Source organism: Papio anubis, chromosome 7 (assembly GCF_008728515.1).
Source record: "Papio anubis isolate 15944 chromosome 7, Panubis1.0, whole genome shotgun sequence".
NCBI classification, from domain to species: domain Eukaryota; kingdom Metazoa; phylum Chordata; class Mammalia; order Primates; family Cercopithecidae; genus Papio; species Papio anubis.
This window is the reverse complement of record NC_044982.1, coordinates 81,611,824-81,634,805: the sequence shown is the minus strand read 5'-3', so window position 1 is coordinate 81,634,805 and position 22,982 is coordinate 81,611,824. Positions and strand designations below refer to the sequence as shown.

The following is a 22,982-nucleotide window of genomic DNA, read 5'->3' as shown; positions in this document are numbered from 1 at the left end:
CTTCTCAACTGGGAGCCTGGCCAAACAACTACACGGGAGTTGAGTTCTATGATTGTGAGTGAAAGTTGCATTGTCTGTCCCCGCCTGCCCTCCTTCTGTTCTGATCTCTAATTTTAGACGTATCTGTGTTGACAGCATCCCTTAACAAAAGATCAGCAGCAAGCTGTTCAAGTCCTAATCTGACATTTCCCACACTAAGAGAAAGGAATGGAATTCCTTTCTCTTTTGTGGATCTTTGCTCTGGGGTTGTAACTAATAAGTTATCACAACTGGCTGGTACCAGCACATCACCAATTTATACAACACATGCCTTAAAACACATTTACCTTAAAACACATTTACCTTAAAAAAATGACTATCCATGAGCAAAAGAGAATTTGGTCCATGATCGATAGATACACTATCCCATAGTCTCCAAATTAAAATTTAGAATATACAATTGAGCAATAGGATATTATACCCTATGTCTTGAAAAAAAATTCAGTCAAATTTTGATTCTGTGTTTGAATAATCACATCTCCGAGGTGACTGTCCCTAAAAATGCAAAAAGTATGGTAATCTTGTATATTGTGTGACTTGTCATTCTTGAAACATGAAAGTACTAATAGCTAATATGTAATGTATTTACTCAGTGCCAGGCACTGTTCAAAGTTCAAAGTGCTCTGTGACAACTCATTTAATCCTCCAAACAACGTTGTGAGATAGGTACTATTATTATCCCTTCTTTACAAATGAGAAAACTGAGGGTCAGATAAACAATTTGGCTGAAATCATAATGGTAGGCAATAAAAGAGGTAGGATTTGAACTAGAATTCTTGCTACTGAATCTCTGTTCTTAACTACTGCTTTCTAGAGAGGAAGAAGACAAGGAAGGCAAGTCAGTTCTCAGCCCTGAGAATTCCACCTGGCTGATCTTTGTCGATCAGTAAATATTTACTGACTCCTTATCATGTGACATGTTTTAGGTATATTACGCCTAGTGTTTTAGGTATGCCTAGTGTTTTAGGTACATTATGTTATTTAATCCTCCCCATAGTACTATATGGGAGGAACTATTACTCTATTTTACAAAAACAAAAACCCTGGCTTAGGAAGGTTATGAATTGCCCAAGGATATACTTGTATTAAGTGACGGAACCACCTCTGCTGGTTCCGTTGGGATTATCACTGATTTGAAAATAAGGTGAACAGCTATTGGCAGGAGATTCGTGTTACTGAGGAGGGAAGACGACTACCTTCCAGGCTAGCTGGCATTCTCCTTATAATGCAGGGCTGTGTATGTGACAAGAGGCCTCTTGAGCCTTTACTTTTCCTCAACAAGATGCGTACCACAGGATTGCTTGGAATTCAGATTCTTTCCTCCACTTTAGCCCATCAACAGATTAATTCCTGACAATATGGCTTTAACAGTGTGATTCTTTGTTTAGCCTTCTTTCCTTGCTTGTCCCAGCACTGTGCCAATTTGGGCCCATTACTCCCAGAGCTTTCCTGGCTTCTGCTCCATTGTTCCAAAGAAGGGATTACTGACACACACTTGGGATCATTTCATTCTGAGGGCTTTAGGCTTTACCTGAGACTGCAGGTATGAGAGTTGTCTCATGGGAATCTACCTTCACCTTTACTGCATTTGTCAACCCTTCCCCACATACAGAAGTTTGTAATTAGAGACAGACACTCATTTCATCAGAGATAGAGTTTGCACTCCTCAATTCTCTGAGGTGGTTTTGGATAATTTTCAAGAAAAGAGGGGAATATCCTTTTTTTATTCTATCATTTTAAAACTAGAAGTCTAACAAGTGTAACTGTTTTTTTTTCCCCTATTAAATTAATTCAGTAGCTATCCTTCTTGGAATGAACTCCAGCATGGATTAACTATCCATTGAACATACAGCACATATTCCTTATTACTTCTGTTTAGAATTTTAGCTCCAGTTATTTCAAGAAAACATTCCAAACAATTTTAAAATAATCATTAGACAATTAAGTTTGGCAGTGCATTTTTACCACGTTTGCAATCATTACTGTTTCTTACACTCCACTCCTACCCTTTGGGTTCACTGTGCTTCGTGTTGAAGTACATCATTTAATACTTCTATCAGCAAGGGTCTGGAGGTGGTGAATAATCAACCTTTGCTTTTCTGAATATATTTTTGTATTTCTCTTACATCTATATTACAGTCTAGCTGGATATAGAATTCTAGACTGACAGTTATTTCTGGAACTTTGAAGATATTAATGTATTGACTTTTGGCATCTCTTGTTGCTGGGAACAAGCCATCAGTTTATCCTTCCACAGCAGGAAAACTGTATTTTTAATAGCTTTTAATATTTTCCCTTTGTCCCAAGTGTTCTATTTCATTACGTTTTTCTCTAGATAAAGCTTTGTTTTATTTTCAAGTGTGGCACTTGGTGATATTCTTAATCTGAGTCTTCAATTCAGCAAGTTTTAGCCATCATCTTTTCAAATATTGGTTTTCTGCCATTCTTAAACCTTCTTTAAAAATTCCTATGAGATGAATGGTAGAGCCTTTTGTTCTATCTTCCATGTACAACTCATTCTTTATATTCTTCATTGCTGTGTACTGTATTATGGGTGAATTTCTCACAATTATCTTATAGTTCATTAATTCTGTCTTTGAACCTACCCAGTCTAGAGTTTATTCTATCAAATGAGTCTATTTAAGAGACTACATTTTTCATTTCCAGAATTATTTTTTTCTATTACTTTGTCTTCTCATTTTAGTTCCTGTGTTATAACATCTTAAAGTTTTTTCTAATTTCTTCCTTTATCTTTTGAGTATCATAAATATACTTAAAGTCATTATCGGATTTCACTGTTACTTTCATTTCATTTGGGGTGAATTCAATTCTCATTTGTTATTTTTGTTGGCTTTCTCATGTAGAATTTTGGTGTGCACAATATTCTTCAGTGGGAGATTTTAATTTCTTCCTGCTTCTCCTCATTGCCTTGACCTTTTCTTTCTATGTAACAGTTTTATTATTTCCTGTGCTGGCCCCTGATACAACAGGATTTAAAGTAATGGTCTGAGGCTCTTGTTCTGGGTGACATGTGGGATATGGCAGAGTCAGTCCCAGGCTAGTGGCCAGTTGGATCCAGGTCTTGGGTGGGAGACTATGTTTGTTTTCTCTTGACTCTCTGGAACACAGGTTCTTATAAGCCACTGCCCTAGGGAGCGGTTGGTCACAGCATACCTGTAAACTCCTTTCTTGGACTAAGACGACTTCGTACCAAGCAGCAAATCTAGCTCCTATATCCATGCTTTGCATGAGTGCACTTGTAGTCCCTACAGTAGCATGGAATTCACATTTCTTCCTGCTAGACCTGGAATCCAGCAGACAACAGCTTTAATCCTACTAATTGCTTTGTGATTCTGTTATGTTTCTGGTTTATTGATACACTTATGTTTTCTTTTTCCTGAAAATGGCTATTTCTTTTTAATTTCCTCTATTTTGCATGTGATAGAGCTGAAGGAGCCTCAAAATACAACTTTACAATGCCAAACTGCTCCAATATTCAATTTCCCACACATTCATTTTTATCAACAAAACAATCCAAAAATTCTACATTGCTGAGCAAAGGTAATACTTACTTTTCTCTCTCTCTCTTTTTTCTTTCACCAGCAAACAAAGGAAAAGATGATTATGTCTTACTGACAGATTTTCTTATTGACTCACTACCCCAAATCAGAGAGCCCCAAATGATAAATTTTAATTTACTTTTTTTAACAGGAGGAAAAAAAAGGGTTGAGAAGAAGTAACAATTCAGTGGCCATATCTATTATTATCTGTATTACAGCTTAAAATCTCTGCAGTTTTACTTAATGTTAATCAGAGAGAAATCCAGCTATTTGTGCATGCATTTATTCAGCTTTTAATGGATAAAGCTGGGAAGTATAATAGGCCCAAAAGAGGGGAGTCATAATTTTGGAATTATTTTCTTAATGACCACAGAAGAAAGCTTTGTCACATTTATCCAGGACTTTTATTTACAAAGAGGAGATTTATACATATTCTATTTCTGAAGGCTGCCTTACCTAGGTCTCCATTTTACTTACCCACTCATGTTGCTGGCCTATAAGTGTTATTATACACAAGAGTTGAGGAATATAAATGTACCACACTTCACATAACATGTGTATTACTGAATATTTATGTATACATTGAATTTCGACAAATCAAATTGCATTTTACTTTTGAATTGTAATATACTTTTAAATGTGTTTCTAGAGGAAAAGAAAATAGACTGAAACATCGTAAGACAGGGCAGAACTAGGAAAGTGAATTTAACAGTCAAGCGCTTAACTGGAAAATAACTTAATAATGATAAGGAAGTGTATTTCTTAATTTAAATCTTATACTGAAATACATCACCTAATGTCAAGAACAATACTAATTACTAATGAAATGAGAATATACTCTAATTTTGTTGGAGGAACACTTGGAACTTTGAGACAAAAACATGCATTAATGATAGCTGCTTTGGCAAAAGAAACTATCATCAGATGAACTGGCAACCTACAGAATGGGAGAACATTTTTGCAATCTATCCATCTGACAAAGGCCTAATATCCAGAATCTACAAAGAACTTAAACAAATTTACGAGAAAAAACCAAACAACCACATCAAAAAGTGGGCAAAGGACATGAACAGACACTTCTCAAAAGAAGACATTTAGGCAGTCAACAAGCATATGAAAAAAAGCTCATCATCACTGGTCATTAGAGAAATGCAAATCAAAACCACAATGAGATACCATCTCATGCCAGTTAGAATGATGATCATTAAAAAGTCAGGAAACAATAGATGTTGGAGAGGATGCGGAGAAATAGGAATGCTTTTACACTGTTGGTGGGAGTGTTAATTAGTTCAACCATTGTAGAAGACAGTGTGGCAATTTCTCAAGGATCTAGAATCAGAAATACCGTTTGACCCAGTAATCCCATTACTGGGTATATATCCAAAGGATTATAAATCATTTTACTATAAAGACAAATGCACAAGTATGTTTACTGTGGCACTATTTACAATAGCAAAGACTTGGAACCAACCCAAATGCCCATCAATGATAAACTGGATAAAGAAAATGTGGCACACATACACCATGGACTACCATGCAGCAATAAAAAAGAAGGAATTCATGTCATTCTCATTCTCAGGGACATGGATAAAGGTGGAAACCATTATTCTCAGCAAACTAACACAGGAACAGAAAACCAAACACTGCATGTTCTCACTCATAAGTGGGAGTTGAACAATGAAAACACATGGACACAGGGAGGGGAACATCACACACTGGGGCCTGTCAGGGGGTTGGGGGCAAGGGGAGGGATAGCATTAGGAGAAATGTCTAATGTAGATGACATGTTGATGGGTGTAGCAAACCACCATGGTACACGTATACCTTTGTTACAAACCTGCATGTTCTGCACATGTATCCCAGAACTTAAAGGAAAAAAAAAAAAAAGATAGTTGCTTGGAAGAATTTTTCTGTTTTCTCTCTCTAATGGGGAAGGGAGAAAGAACAGATTCTAGAGATAGACTTGGGTTCAAATCTTGACTGCCCTTTATTATGGATGTGATTTTAGGCTAGATAAGTAACCTCTCTGAGGCTCAGTTTCTTCACCTGTAAAACAGGAATAACAATAACTACTTTTTATAGTTAAATGTAAACTAAAAAATGTTGCCTGGTATATAGTAGGAATTTAGTATGGTGACTATCAGTGTTATTAGCATTCACTGGCTTTTTTCCTGGAAGGCAAGAAAAATATAAATACAAATACATATAAATACAGACAACTGCATTTCTACTGTATCTGACCTAAGGGACACTCAAAGCCATGTTTCTCTATTTCCATTATCTCCTGTGTCCAGGGAGAAATCAGGTTCTATACAAATTTCCCTCAACAGGAGGGAAGACAGGACAACAGGAAGCCAGGATTAAAAGAAGACATTAATTATAAGCTCCCACTGAGTGTTCACGATGTTCCATGGTACTCCCTATGCACCATGCTATATGTTTTATACATGATCTTGTTTAATCCTTACAACAACCCTACAGGGTAAGCATTAGTATTCTGTTTAAAAAGAGGAAGTCAAGCTTACAGTTTAAGTAATTCATCCACAGACCAGTAACAGACCTGCTCTGTCCAGTAAGTGACAGACCAAAAATTCAAAACCAGATCTGTATATTGAAAGCCTTTTTCTTTTTAATGACATCATACCACATCCTACCAGGAAGACACAATTTATAAACAACATGTGACATAGTAAGAATATATATTTGGTCTCTGCCCTCAGTCCCTGACACAGAGCTCCTAAAACCCTTGGAATTCCCTAGATGACAAGAATGAGAGGAGTATCTTTTGTCATTTGTAATAAGCCCCTTTCAATAATACCTGAGTTTATGAGGTGACTTTTGGAGACTAGGGGCTGGCTGCTAAACAAGTCATAAGATTAGAGGGTTTTAACTTTTGGCCCCACCCCCTCATCCTGACCTCCAGGGAGGGGAGAGAGGCTGGAGACACAGTCAATCACCAATGGCTTAATGACTTAACCAATCATACTTAGGTAATGAAACCCCAATAGAAGCACCTAAATGATGGGGTCTAAAGAACTTTCAGGCTGGTGAACACACCCATGGGAAGGGAGGGTAGCACACCTCAACTCCATGGGGACAGAAGCCTCTATGCTCTGGACTCTTCTGGACCTTGCCCTATGTACCTCTTCATCTGGCTGTTCACTTACATTCTTTATAATATCCTTTATAATACACCTATAAATGTAAGTAAAGGATTTCCCTGAGGTCTGTGAGCTGGTATAGCACATTATCAAACCTGAGGAAGAGATCATGGGTATCTCCAATTTGTAGCCAAGTCGCACAGACATATGGGTAACCTGAGGACCCACTACTTGTGACTGGCATCTGAAGTGGTGAGTAGTCTTGTGGGACTGAGCCCTTAACCAGTAGGGTCTGCACTAACTCTGGGTAGTTAGTGTCAGAACTGGATTAAATTGTAGGGCACCCAACTAATGCTCCAGAGAACTGGAGAGTTACTTGGTGTGGAAAACCCACATAGCTGGTGTCAGAAGTGTTCTGTGAGTAGAAACAGATCCTAACAATAATAATTCAACAGTACAGTGAAGGGATTACATACCCTAAGTGATACAGAAGACTGTTAAATTAACATGAAAACTGCATTTCAGGTGCTCATGTTGAATCACTTTTAACCGTATACTGAATTAAAGAGATAACTCCAGCCAGCGAATGTGAACTTGTCTGTAATGATTATATATTAAATAAACTTGACCTTGACATCTTATATCAAAGCTGAAAAGGGAATTGTTAGTCTCTCAAGAGGAGCACCACCAAGTTATTTACAAATGGGGCATTATGATGATTTTAGAAGACAGGGAAGAGACATATCAAGGAAAAGAACGATTTTTAACAAAGTCAAGTGATTTTCAATATCTCCATCATCAAAGGCTTTTTTTTTTTTTTTTTTTTTTTTTGAGGTGGAGTCTCTGTTGCCCAGGCTGGAGTGCAGTGGTGTGATCTTGGCTCACTGCAACTTCCGCCTCTCAGGTTCAAGCTATTCTCCTGCCTCGGTCTCCTGCATAGCTGCGACTACAGGCGTGTGCCACCACGCCTAATTTTTTTGTACATTTTTAGAGACGGGGTTTCACCGTGTTAGCCAGGATGGTCTCGATCTCCTGACCTTGTGATCCACCTTGGCCTCCCAAAGTGCTCGGATTACAGGCATGAGCCACCACTCCCGGCCATCAAAAGCTTTAACTATCAAGTACCCTAAGAAATGCATAAAAAAATCCATGTAATTATTAAGGAAAACAAATCCCTTAAGCAAAGGGAAAGAGCCAAGGTAGAAGTATACCAGCTGCTAAAGTAAGGAAGTTTTTGATATTACAGAACATGGCAAGCCCTTTTAGTCACTTAAGTACTGGGTCTTCATAAAAAGTTTAGGTGCTTCTAAATTTAAATGTCTGAAATTACAACAGATTAGCAGAAGTAATATAGTCTATAGGATATATATAAAAGTATATCTTATAAAAAATTAAATGTAGGACAATATTACACAATAGAGTATATTACAGCTTTTAGAATTGTTTAAGAAAATGGTGTGGTAGGCAGAATAATGGCTTCCCAAACTTGTCCACACTCTAGTCCCCAGAAGCTGTGCATGGCAAGAGGGACTTTGCAGATGTGATTAAGCATCTCCAGAGGGGAAGATTACGCTGAATTACCTGGGTGGACCCAATATAAACACAAAGAAAGGCAGGGGTGTCAGAGACAGAGAAAGAGATTTGACTATGCTGGGGGCTTTGAACATTTAGGAGGGGACCATGAACCAAGGAACACAGTCAGCTCCTAGAAGGTGGAAAAGGCAAGGAAATACATTCTTCCCTGCGGTCTCCAGAAGCACACAGCGCTACTCACTGATTTTAGGCTTCTAGAGTCCAGAACTGAAAGACAATGTATCTTAGAGCTCTTCACAATGTAAGCTTTTCCCTCTTTCTCCGTGAATGACACGCTTTGTTTTGCTGGGTGCCCCCAAGAGTCTATGGCAGGCTCCTTTTATTATTAACAATAAACTAACTCCTGAAAACCAAGCCAAATACATTCTGACTCAAGACTGAACTACCTTTCCGGTGCAAAACTAACCAGGAATTTGATGTTCAGTTATAAAAGTCCTTTAGTGAAATTCTAATACTTCCTACTACCTATAATTTGCATGTTACAGCATTATTCTATGTAGAATAGCTACAATACAACACTGATCTAAATTCTTTGAATATCCCTTTAGCAGCCTGTCTCATACTTTTCTGTTTGTATCTTTGGATGACTAGCACATTATGCCTTTGAGATCCCCATCTCAAATTCTCCCAAAGCCCTTATAATTGTTTGGCTATCATAAGGTTTATTTGTCTACATACCATAAACTTATTTTGTTTTCCGTATTTGTTTTGGCTGGCTACAAACTGGGAGAGTGGATGTCCATAAAGGTTACCAGACTAAACTGACATCCAGTAAAATTTGAATTCCAGCTGAATAACAGATCATTTTTTAGTACAAACATGTTGCAAGTAACATGTCCTGCATTTTTATTTGCTAAATCGGCAATTCTAATGCTCTAACTTCTTGCAATGAACCTAGTCCTGGGTAGGTATATTACAGGTAGAAGGATAAGTAAGAAATGTTTTCAACTTCAGATTTTTAAATCAATGTCTAATTTTCAAAGAACTACCTATGCTAAATCTTATAATTCAATCTTTAATGATCAGAAACATGGTTAAAATTTTTAGAAGTTTATCATATAATGTGAACGAAAAAGACCATTTTATTTACCCCTTCACTAAAGATTTTAGAAATCTCATATTCCTATATAGTTTCTCATATACTATGCTCAAATTCCTAACCTCTATTCCAGGTATAGAATAGGACTATAGTCTTCAACTTTGAAGATTAAATTCTCATCCACTCTCCAAAGAGTGTGTATTCTGAATGGCTTCCCCAGAAGTGGGGGTGAATTTGACAAATTACTAAATGACAAAGAAAAGAGCACAGACTGGATTCACTTATCCTTCTCTTTGACAGCATCACTCATTAGCTGTGTTACTGTTCTTGAGAATTTACAGCTTCTCTTCACTAAAATTCCATGTACTTTTTAGTTCTGGATGTTTGTATGTTACAGCAGAGCAACAGCTTTTAAATGCCAGTGGATGGTAGAGTTTTTATTGCCTCTGTGAAATAAGCACAATGAAGTAAGCTTTTCATAAAGGTAAATGTTTCTAACCTAAGAACAGCGCCTTTAGTCTCAGAGATTATATCCTTTTATTTTTTATTGTTAAACTTTCTTTTATGAAATTATGATGATAGTAGATGTAAAGATTTTAGAAAACATCCTTCCTTTGAAAATTGGTTGGTAAATTTATGTCTCCCAAACTTTTAAAAAAACTTTCATATGTCTGTAAATTTAAATGTATGAGCATAATGCAGAATGCCTTTTATGTCTGTTTCAGAACTACCACTTCATGTCTAACAATGTTAAGTAATTTTACCTCTGACTCATGTATCTCCAGTTTTGGAAGTAGAAAGAGGTGGACTCAAGGAATTATTCTAGGCTGAGGACATGTTGGTGGAAAAAGAGTATTTCCATTCCCTTGTAAAGTTCAGAAAACATGTTTTAAGTTTTTTTCTTTCCTACTGGAAGATCTGAATTACGTGCCCTGATCTCTGGCACAGTGTTACTTGATATATTTTAAACATTGTTGTTTTGGTTAAGTCAGCAGTAACATGTGCACTCTATAAATGTCAAACATAAAATGCAACACACTCAGCATTCTATAAAGCATGGCAAACAATTCAGCATTGCAGACATTTGAAATATCTATAGTATAGCTCAGCTCATTCTCACTTGGAACAAAGAAATTCTTTTCCCCCCAGTTCTTATGGCTAACACAGATTAGGAAAGCTCAAGAATATTTCCTTGCTTCTTTCAGAAGAAAAGGCTTTTGATAAACATGCTGGGAGAAATCATGAAATATTATGAATTTGTAGTGTTTAAAAACATAGAATATTTAGGCATGTACTGGCATTTTTCAAAAATCCCATTTGATTTAACCCTTTATAATTTACTTTAATCCTCATGCCATCCCTTCAAGGTATATGTTGCTATCCATGACACAGAAGAGCATAGAGAGGCTGAGTATAACTTAAGCAGCTCAGACGAAGTTACATAGCTAATGAGTGATGCCGTCAAAGAGAAAGGTAAGTAGGGTAAGTGAATCCAGTCCGTGCTCTTTCCTTCTAGATCAAGTTGTATACTTATGTCTTCTGGTTGATTCTGAAAATAGGAATGGCTCTTATCTACTGCAGGTTATTTAACCATGGCATAGACAAAACATGTTTACAATCCTTGTCCAGCCAAAAATGATATTTTGGAAGTACCTTTACATAGTCTTGGTTTGGTAGAAAATTTTGATGAAGAGATATGATTCAAAAGCATTTTAATGCACAAAGCCACTCCTAGCTCAGGATGACTAACCATAACCCACCAGCTGTTTCACAGCATGAATTTCAGTGTAGCTTACAGCCAATGAGCAATGAAAAAAAAATTGCATCTGTGACCCATTTTTCTTTAGTTTCTAGTCATTTATATCACACACAGAACTGGATGGAACCTAAGGAAGTAATCCTTAGTTATTTCCAATTTTTTCACTTAAAATACAAGTACCTCTCTGGGAACAAGATGAGGTTGAATGGTTGAATGAGGAAATATGAGAAAACACACACATACAAAACATAATGACTAGTAATGTCATCCTCAACTTAAAAAATACATGAAAGATTCCTATCCAAAAATATCTCACAGTTTCTGCTAGAATGTCATGTCCCTAATAGTGCTCAGCCAATATCAGATGGTTACTTCGATGGGTCACATAGGACTATAAAAACATTTGTGTTTGATGCAGTGGGTACACTGTTGGGATCCCAATAATAAAAACACAAAACTCCCAAACTGGGTTTTTCTGATTCTATGCTTTAAATATTTGTACTGTTGTTTTTATTGACGCTTTTATTTTGTTTCTAGTCGTAATTTCTTTCTCTCTCTGAAAGAACTTTCATTTAAGGCAAGTCTTAAATGAAATATCACGCTGTCTAGGAAAAGATATATTGGCTGCAATGAGGAGGATGGAGTGATGGAAGAGTGGCTAAGTCTGTGTGTGTACATGATTAATATAACTATGTAACATAATTTACGGAGAACTTTCTAACATAATTTTCAACTGAATTCACCCAAAGATCTTGTTAAATTGGTGTCATCCCCTCTTCTCTTTAGCTGAATTGACATAAAGAAAAGAAGACTTGTGCTTATTAAGGGAATTTGGAAGTCACGGTCTCCATTTAATAGATGGGGACCAAGTAGCAGGTCTTGACTGAAACACCAGCTCTCTCTCTTAATAGCTGTGGGATCTGGGGCTAGTTTCTCATGAATCATTTTTTCTCATTTGTACTTGCTGGAGGAAACTGAAGTTTATTATTTTCCCAAGGGCAACAAAAATAGTCACTGGAGGAATTATGCCATGGACTCCTGTTGATTTAAGGAACTATAAGAAACATTTCACTGCACTGTCACAACAGTGAATCAGCTAAGAAGCCTGGCCTCCTCTGCTGCTCTGTGTCTACATTCAGGCATCAAGAAGCAACCATATGGTGGTTTTAATACAACTCATCTCTGTGAATTATAATCTCTAATATGTGTGTGTGCATCTCCCAAGGATATTGAAGTTTGAGCTCTAGGGGAAAAATTATACACAACTTTATTCTTGAGAAATAAACAATTCATTACAATGCACCCCTGGTTGGAGCATGCACAGGAGTGTGAGGTTCACACTCCAAAGTCTTTATTCATTGACAGAGTTAAAACAGAAGAAAAATAACAGAAAAATCATGGTAAATGTTATAGATTCCTTTAAAGTACTATATTAATATACCAGGATTAAGAATGACCACATCAATCACCTTTTTTTGCATGCCTGGGACACGTACAAGGTGAAATAGTTGCACACCTCACCTAGGGGTGACTTTGTATTGTTTGGAAGAAAAGAACAAACAAAGTCACACTGTGATTGAATCCTGAGATTCTATCCTATCCTGGGGGAATCCAGAGTAAAGCCATTGGGTTTCCTTTAGCATACCAATCAGCAGGGGCAAGCGAGGGCCAGCCTGGTATGAAGGTGACATCAGAGACATCTGTGTCCCTAGAATTCTAATAGCGCTCTGAAGTGTGGGCTTTATACTATCATCTGAAGGGCTGTGCATAGAAGCGTAATGCTTAAGAAACACCCTTTGATGATGAAAATATATGGCACTTCAAAATAGCCTGCTTTGTGAAAAAACAATCTGCCACATTTAAATTCTGAATATAGCTAACATTGAAATAAAATTGTCTGGATTAACTGTTGCAATAAGAGAGAGCTAATTTCATCCTGCCCTTGTCTGCATAACTGCTAACCATCCTTTAACCTCCAGCTCACCCATCCCCTTGCTGTCGTGGCAATGTTTCATATCTATTTACATCTGATATGTCCAGAAAGTAAGTCAAGCTGGTGAAGGTGCCTACTGTGTGGTTGGAGCTCCACAGCTAGCTTAGCACATTTACATAGTGCTGAGTAAATGCTTGTGGAATCACTGAAGGATGATACACAACAGGTGAAATAGTTAAGAGGGAACTGAATGAGTTAGCTAGGGTATTCGGCCTCAGAGTTCATGAAAAACGCTTGGATATGCTTCAGTTTATGCTTATCTTGAAGAATAAACTATTTTTTTCTTGCAAATAATTTATATCTCTTAATGAAAAAGAAAATGGGTTTGTAAAGAACCTCCTTTGTGGTTCTAACATGGAAATTGCCAGTATCACCAAAGATTTCTACAGTTCATAGTATCAGGCATATGAATACTAGGCCAACAGCAATCATTCTAAATTGGTCAACACAAATGAACCAGCAACGTGGGAGCCATGTGGGATGTGTTCACATTTAAAGAATACTGATGTAAATAAAGTAAGAAAGTCTTCCTTGGGACCTTGACCTAATGTGGCATACCCATTATCTAAACTGACCATCTATTTGGGGCAGACCACGTCTCTTTGAAATGAATTATCTGAAAGCAAGTCCCTCCTCTGGAGTCTAATAACACGTTATTAACTCCTTTGAGGCACCTTTGAAGTACAAATGTGTCATCACACATATAACAGTATAACATCATTTCTGTTTACAGTAAACACAGAGAAAATGAAAGCTACCATCTCAGAAGTATATCCAAACCATATGAACCTAAAACTTACTTTCAGGGACCCCTGTCACTCATGAGGCTATGTCACATGTCAGCAGCAGACCTGGCTCTACACCTCTGCCTTCAGTCTCTGTAGGTTGTTGCATAGTCCCTGGCCTTGACAAAGTCATTCAAAATGGCTGGGCCTCAGTTTTCCCAATGACAGGGTTGGACCAGATACAGATGTGAAAATAAATACAATTTAAAAGCTGTTGGAACCCCCAAAACACTTTAAGCCTTGAGAGAGATATGGCTGTGATCTGAGTCATACAGCATGTTATGCAATTCTACTTCTTAGATTATAGCTTAACTCAACTCTCTTCCTCATTGTTTTTGTTCTGTAAATGACTGCGAGACCAGAGATCGGACCTCTACCTTCCAATCACAAATCTTTGTTAGAGATTAAATGCCTTCTTTATTGTCCTATCTCCTGACCTAACTCAGACTAGATAGTTCCCTGAACAGGGACTCCATGACAGTTACATCTGCAGTAACTGCAATGGAATGTTAAATGACCTTTCTCAAAAGAGAAGGACCATCTGAACTAATCAGGTCATTGTGACTACGTATTAAGCCTTACACAGAAAGATGCTGAAATTCTGCTAAAATTCCCCAGGCTTTGTCTACATAAGCAATCTCAGACTTCTATGCTTTGTAACACTGACTTCCATTGTTAGGAATCTGTGCTTCTTGAGTGGGCTTGTCCTCAACTTTTGCATTTACACTCTCTTTAATCTAGATTCTGACCCTTTTCATTTTTTAGGTTGAATAGAGTACCTGAGAGGCCCTGTAGGTGGCTAGGGCTACACTGTCTTCCCAGTGCTTTCATCTGTTTCCTCTATTGAAGTTCTGGTGGACAAACACAAAAAACAAAAAGCAAGATGATTTTAAAGGCACTTGATGATTCAATTGTTCTTAGGATAAAAAAATAGCTTAAGAATTATCTTAAATATTTTCCTGGGACAAAACTAGGAAAAAAGTTAAAACTATCCATATAGGCGGGTTTTCCCCCACCTCCCTTTTTAATACCCAGGAATGTACTGGCTAAAATATTCCCAGCAATTCATGTACAACTCTAGAGGGCACCATTCATAACAAAGACAATGTCAATGGTGTTTCCTGGAGCCTGCCACTCAGTGGCCTTAAGGAGCCAATGAGTGGGCCTGCACTGGCATCTTATCTCTACTACTTACTAGTTATATGACCCTTGGCAAGCTATTTGATCTCTCTGATTCTGTTTCCTTCTCTATAAAATGGAGTTGATAAAGTATATTTCCAAAGTCTGCTATAAAAATTAAATTAGATAACATGTGTACAGAATCTGGTGTTAGGCAGCACACTAACACCTATATTAGTTCTTTAAAATCATAAAACTATCCTATTTCATGGTATAAGAAACAATTGTATTTAGGACTTGTGGCCCATACTATAGGGACAGACCAAAAGATACTGAGAAATTTGCAACAGATTTCATATCCTAAAGATGTGGAAGATACCCGAAAGTTAAAGAGGTCAGAATGTAGTAGCCCCAGAAGCACCGAATTTTGAAGTCTCAGAAGTGTGATAACTGGCAGAAAAGAAGACTAATCAGCATACTAATTTATTAGGGTATGTTGGCACAACCATTATCAAGGATAAACAACTGTTTAAGACATGCTGCATTCATTAAGGTTATATGTGCTGCCAACAAATTACTATATGCTTAATTTAAACCTTTTTGTGCCTTCCTTAGTAATCCAGGACTTGTCAATATTTAATTGCACTAAATCTTTAATTGATTCTTTAGATAAGCAGCAATTAACCTACACAATAAAACTATAATTTAAGAATTACAGACTTTCAAAATGATGGAACTGAGATTTTATATAGCATCTGGTCTAACTTCTACATGTGACACCTGGGAAAACTGAAGTCTAGAGCAGCTGAGAGACACCTACAGTCACACAAGGCAAAGGCATTTCTGGCACTTGGTTTCATTAACTTACTGTAATTTTTTCTTACTACAGGAAACCCTTATTTGGCTTGCCTAAATACACATACCAACAATTTAACATTGGACATATGAGTTCCCACCTCAACTCTGCATAATTTGGGGTTCACAAGGCAATGAAAGAAAGCTGAAGGGCTGGGTCAATGACGGACAAAAGCAGTGTGGTGGGGCTGTGTGGGAAGGTCTGAGGATATTCAGGAAGGCAAAGGAAGAATAAATTAGAGATCTATCGGTCTGGGATTTGAGTAGTGGCAATTAGGGTCTATTAAGGGACCAAATATAGAACTATTCTCTATATTCAGGCCTTATCTCAGTGACTAGCATGTAGTAGGTTCTTAGTCCTCATTTACTGTATGACTGGATAATGAACAGTAATTGAATGAATGAAAGAAAAAGCCTGTTCCTAGAGAAGAAATGAGACCTTTAGGGGTAACAGAGCAGGAGAACTGCCTAGGACAGTCTGTTAAGGGAGGAAGAGGAAGAGTCAGCAAAGCTATCCCTAACCTTAGCATGAGGGAGGTACCTCGTTTCCCTTGCAAGGACAGTGAGTGTGTGGCCCTTTTGCTTCCATCCACATTTCCATTCTGAGGAAGTGCAGTAGTTTCTATGGCACTGGGTCTGTTTCTAGCCACACTGCCCAGGATGGAACATGAGGAAGTGGAATGCTTGAGGGGAGTGTTTCTCCAAGAGCAACAGAAATTTCAAATCCATAACGTCACATTATTTTGAGAAGACAGTCTGTGCTTACATGCTAGCCATGCAAGCTACTGCCCATATGGACATGGATGAGAAAAATGCTTCATAGCACGAACTGAAGATTAAGAAACAAATGTGATTCTAGGCTAGCAGAGCAAACTCCACCTAACGAAGAATGAGGGAAACCTGGGATTTCCTGGCCAACTTTTCATTCACTGAAAATGTGGCCATCTGTGGTCCTAAGCCTGGTGTGCTTCAACCTTCTGCCAAGTCTGTTACAGCTAGACTTTCAAAGCAGGAGTCATTTTAAGAGCACTGGTGGCACAGACATGATACAGAGCTATATCTCACTATATTTTCCAAATAGGTCAGTGTTTGAAATTCCCTTTCCTTTAAACATCTATGTCTAATATTTTTCACTTTTGTACCATAGGATGTGGCCCCTTGAAAAAATATACACCATTCATCACCTCTTGTATTTTCCTGGGATTAAACAGAGAAATTATAATAAAATAAGCTGCATAAATACCTAAGAAAGGCCTTTCAAGGTTCTTATGATGTAAGCAACTTCCTACTTAAAAGGAATGCCAACACCTCAGTGGATAATACCAAAGAATTGGATAATAACTTTTCTATATAACTTCTAGTAACTAATGGCAAAATGACAGTATGTGTGTCAGTTGCTAGGACAGAGTAATGGATTCTGCTGTATGTTCATATGAAACATATATACAGCCCAAGGAGAAGATGTGATGTATTTAATGTGATCTTTATTTAACATTTGATTAAGGCAAAGCTGGTGCATTTTTTAAAACAGTCTTTCAGAACCAAGGGAACAGGTCAGTGAAAAGACCAATGATATAAACACTCTTCCCCAACTCACAGAGTTGTCGAGACTTTTACATTTTTTGCACAGTTTCAATTCTCTAAAAAGAAATGCCACCTAAAAAATGTGCTAAGCACCCTCTAAACATTTCTCATTATGTTGTCGATGCTGGTACTCATCCCTTTACAGTGGCTTACTATACTCATCTTAACTCAGCTCTGTATGCCATTCAGGGAATAAACACAAGTTGCTATTTGAAAGAAAGGGGAAGCATCTGTTGGAATTTTTATATTAATATTTGTAAAACTTCTTGAGAAAAAATAGGAAAAGGCAACCCAGAAAATAGTGTTCTGCAATGAAATTATAGAAAAGGTAGTAAAGAAACCAAACTAAAAGATTTTTCTAATAAAGGAACAGTTTTGTTCTCATTATACAAATAATCTTAGCTAAGTGAAGGTAAGAACTAGAAGGCTAATTCTAAAACAGACCAGCTTTTGGACAAGAGTAAAACATACCTTTGTGTCTGAATTTATCATACAATAAACTCCCTGGAATGGTTCTCGTGCTGTCTAGCTCTGAGCATATTGATTCTTCTCTTGTTTTTGTCTTTAATTACGCTGCTGAACTCCTAACTTCTTAAGGAAAAGTGAGCCTAAAGAAACAGGGTGACTAAGGTCATACAAATGTCCACTCACCTCCCATAATTTTGGATTGGCAGTTAATAAACTCCGGCTTCCTGTCCGTGAGGTACCTCTGGCAGGTATGGTGGAGGATCTGGAAGAAGGTGCATTTTTCTGACGCTGTGCTGGCTACCCATTGGTCAAAAGCATTTTCAAACAACAAATCAAACTCTGCCGAATCCTGGAAAAGACAATGAAATAACTATTCATCTCAATCTAGAAAAACTGCTGTTTCTAGATTACTCCTGTCAAAAGATTTATAAAGGCTAAAACAAAGACTTTGATCGCAATCATAAGGCTCATCTTTATCCAAGTGTATGGAGAGTCTGCGTTTCTCTGTTTATGAAGCAAACCCCAAATCTTACAGTATTGATACACGTTCCTAGGAAACTAGTATCACACAAGTTGAGATAGCCTAACTAAACACTGACAAATGTCAGAATTCAGATCATGTATTATCTTCCCAATTTCTTGGAAAAGGGATTCCTTTAGGTTCTCAGCAATGACCTATATTAATCTGGCCCCTAAACTTTGGTAGGAAGATTCCCTCTTGCTATTTTAGTCTATAGTAACAATTTATATTTTATTATTCTTCATTATTAGCATTTTGTGAGATGTGTGTGTGAGCAACGGGAATGTACTTTGAATAGATAACTATGTCAGAAAATGTTTCTCCGATTAAAAGCAAGGGAATCACAATACATACTGAAAGATACCATTCATTTACTTCATACTGAACTTTGTACTTGCTGATCAATGTTACCGGAGATCACATATCTTCAATATGCATTCTCTTAGGTTCCTCTATTAAACATGATGAAAAGATTTATAATTTCACTTAAGAAAGGACTATGTATCCGAAAGTTTTAATCCCATAATTGAAATAGAGAAATAGCCTTCTTAAGAGTGATTCAAACCACCACCACCACTACCAAGGTCAATCAGAGAGTCATCTTGTGAAAAGAATGCCTTTGCTCAGCATCGGACAATTCACTCACCCCATTAGGATCGATACCATTAACCTGGCGAAGCTGCTCGAGCATCCACTGTGATCTCCGAACAAACGATGTGGAGCCTTCAAACTGTTTGACCTTTGTAATGGACGCCTGTGTGGGTTTCTTGTTTGTCACTGCCAACAAAAGATCACTCAGATTAGTGCACCTGCAAGTTGGTGGTTTGTTTCCACATTCAGTGCTGTTTCTACATGACACCTACTGTGTATATGCACAATAACAGAGAGAAGGCGGAGGGGGAAAGGAGGGAATATGAATAAGTATGTGTGCCTTTGGTCAGGGGTGAATGTAAAGGAAATAGATGCTATAATCTTCACTCTGAAGCAGTTTATAATATAATTGTAACTGTAAGGGCTGCTTCATTTATGTCTTTATCCATTCAAACTGAAAATGACTTAAGTGAATAACACCAAGCACCTTCAATGGAGGCTACAAGTGCACAATTACAGCTTGCAGGAAAAGAAGCATATAGTACTGACAGGCATCAGGTAGGGTTCACTGGGAAAGGTTGAATTTTAAAGGAAATGAAGGTAATTGGCTCCCCTAGAGAACTGCAAAGTATATTTCTAGTTTTATAGTCCAGTGTAAACATCTTAGGCTTCAGTGATGAGGAGTAATACCTCACTCAAAAAATCCCCAAACTATTTGGTTCTCTAATATTGTTCAGTTTGTATCTAGTTTACATCTAATTATGATTGAATCTGGTGTTCTGGGCACACCTCCACACCTGTAGGAAAAGGACAGTTTCTCCTCTCAGCCTCAGCGAGTTCTCCCCCTAAGCCTTCCTGTGCTAAAGACAGACAGCATCACCTCTCAGACTGATGTCAAGCATCAGGCACCAGGAGAGGCACTCTGAATATTTCTACACCTGCCTACTTTGTGACTTGGAGACTCAAGGGTAGGAAGTAATTAATGGTCTTTAAAGGGATTTCCTAAAAGCTTCTCCTGGACCCTGGCTGTAGGAATTAGCAAATTAAATAGAAAGGAACTACGAAAGGTAGAAATCATTATTGGCTATAATGAAGATGATCCTAATTACTGACTTGCTGAAGACTATGCATCTGCAGCATATTCGTTCCTTGTTTCAAATCACCCGACAGATTCCACACTTTCCAATAACTATGCAGATGCTCAACAGATGGCAAAAAGAATTCTTAAGGGATGAAGGACAGAAAGCACCTACTCCAATCACCGTTGGTGAGCAGGAAGACTCTACAGTTCATGCATTCCATAGCTTATTGCAGCTCATTGTCTGTGGTCATTAAAGCAGGAGAGCAGAGACAAAGGAAAGGTGGCCATTGCCTTTAGATCTAGTGAGAACCCTACTTTCCCAGTACTGAAGACCACCTTTATGGCCTGAGTACTATCTACTCTCTCTGCTTCCAACCATAATTTAGTGAAGATTTGTTTTTAACTTCAAACAATGTTTCGGTTTATCACCCATTATTTCAGTTAGATTTGCTAAAAACTTCTGAATATTTCATACCAATTACATTTACTTTTATGATTAAAAAGTCATCATCCCCTTAACACCCACAATCAGATGAATTTTTATAGTCTTCTGTTCACAAAGAGGAACAACCATTCCCTCTAACTGAATTCAGGCAGTATTAGCAGTCTGCCCAGGACTCTGTCTATCCATTTAATTTGATTCATTTATTTTTTGTGTCTCCTATAACACAAATGGGAGACCTAATAGGTTTCTCTGATGACTGTGACCTGCTCTTACGTTTTAATGTTAAAGAAAACAATACACCTGGAATATAGACAGGTCTTAAAATGTGCCTAAAAGATTAAAGAAGGCTTTTCAATAACAGGAAAACATGGGTTCCTGTATTAGACACACACCCCTAAACACACAAAGAGAATTTCCTCCTGTGTTTATGTAAATCATACAACATTTAAGCCTGGGAAACATGAAGGCTTTCTTTCTAACTTTAAAGTTGTTATGAGCTCCTATTTTTACTTCTGGCCCATTTGTTTCCAAGTAATTTACAGCATTTTAAAAGCTTAAACACAACTCGAGATCACTGTATATTGCGGGCATGTTTTAAGATTCCCATCTAAGGAAGGTAAGTTCCACTGAAAGTTTGTCATTGAAATGAGGCATGCAGGAACCCCAAGTATTATGACAAATGACCCCATGGAATTCCTCCACAGTGATCACACTGCAGAGCAGTCTTTTTTAATGGAGGCAGTTGTAAGTCTATCCATTCCTGCCTTTTCTCCCCTATTAGTTTATTCCTCGCCCAGTTCTTGGAGTCTGGCTAGTTTTCCTGGGCACTGAGCCCGGTCTGGTTTAATTTTTGTTTATGGTTATTATCTCCAGCATCCTAGTTTCTATTTTGAAGCAGGTGTCTTAAAATTATATTATTATATACACATTGTATAGAGTTAAATTAAGACGTTCCCCTTCTGAAATCAAAACACTTGCACACACACACCCCATTGCCAGACTTTTTGAGTACGTACTTGAAGAAAACATGTTTTAACTATTTCATGTTTTGTTGTTTTGGGGGTCAATAGCTGATAAAAAAAACATGCCAGTCACACAAAATCCAGATGTCTAGTGAAAAACAGTGATTTACCTTCTCCTTCCAAAGGAAAGCTAATTGACAGCACACCCTGGAAAATGCAACCAAATTATCTGGATCAGTAATATCATAGAGCTGCATGCTAGAGGCTCCCAAAGTCATTATTTTGGATAACTTTAAAGGTCAGATAACCAGGGAATTTCTGTTATGCCTTCAACATTCACAAGGAAGAGACCAACACAGAAGCATTTAAAGGAACAGTGTGGGCATGACTTCCAGGTAATACTGCAGACCACTCAGAAGTAGCCGATTCTCCAACTTCCTGCACTGGTATCGGAGGCAGGCAGAAGCATGGGGGCAACCAAATTCAGGCCGCTTTGCTATTAGCTCTGAAAAAACAACATGGTTTTCATAGCTCATGCCTCCTCTTTGGCTTTCATGTAGACTTGCTACTACATTTCAGCTTTGGTTAAGAAGCAGTGACACAAACTATTATGTCTCGAATATCCAGAATATCACTGCCATCACTACTCAAGTGGAGTAATATCTCTGTCTCATGAACGAATGGTCTAAAGAGCTCTTTTTAAAAATGGCCCTTCCATGAGACATTTTATAAAAGCAAAATTCGAAAACTTGCTATACTCAAATGGTGGAGACCAGTGACCTTGCCTGTGCCCAATATGAAAATTCTATTTAATTAAAAACCCATAAGCCAGTCAATAACAAAGACCATGTCATATCAAACTTGGTCTTGCAACAAGTCAGAAAAGTAGAACTGGTAGAAGAGGGAACAAAGACCAAAGGAAAGACAGAAAGACAAGTCACTTGCGTGTTATGTGAAATGGGAGAAGAGCTCAAGATCCAGCTCTTCTGAGAGCAGACCCCCTCTTTCAAGGTCCAGTGGCTGAAAGACCACTTTTTCCAAAAAGCCACACTCTTACAACTACACTCTCATTATTCACAGCATAATCCCTCAACTATTCCAAAAAGGAAAACCAGTTTGGCCTAAGAAACAAATTATCTATTTAAAATAAATAGCCTTAAAATATTATTTTAAAGGAAACAATCAGTGTATACCACTTCTACATCCTCAACTATCTCATATTTGAGATAGCTGAATAACATCTTTTTACACATCTTTATATATTTACTATACATATTGAACCTGAATTATTTTATAACTTTATGTGGCCATTTCTCAAAAAGTAAAAAAGAAAAGAAAAGGGGTGAAAGAAAAGCAGATTGCACCCCCAAAAGCTATAGTTTTGATGCTTAGGGTAGCTAAAAATAAATATCCTTAAAATATTATTTTAAAGGAAACAATCAGTATATACCACCTCTACATCCTCAACTAGCTCATATTTGAGATCGC

At 37.5% G+C, this 22,982-nt stretch overlaps 1 protein-coding gene across 4 annotated transcripts in view; it reads right to left on the bottom strand.

Annotated features, from left to right (window-relative positions):
- Window positions 1–22,982, bottom strand: part of STXBP6 (syntaxin binding protein 6) — a 251,812-nt gene that overhangs the window by 30,925 nt on the left and 197,905 nt on the right. For all 4 annotated transcript variants that reach the window (XM_009211329.2, XM_009211332.3, XM_009211330.3 and 1 more), the window contains exons 3-4: window positions 19,062–19,192; window positions 18,079–18,244 (exon numbers count right to left, since the gene is read on the bottom strand). In XM_009211329.2, the coding sequence (XP_009209593.1) occupies window positions 18,079–18,244; window positions 19,062–19,192 (297 nt within the window). The remainder of the gene's footprint in view (window positions 1–18,078; window positions 18,245–19,061; window positions 19,193–22,982) is intronic.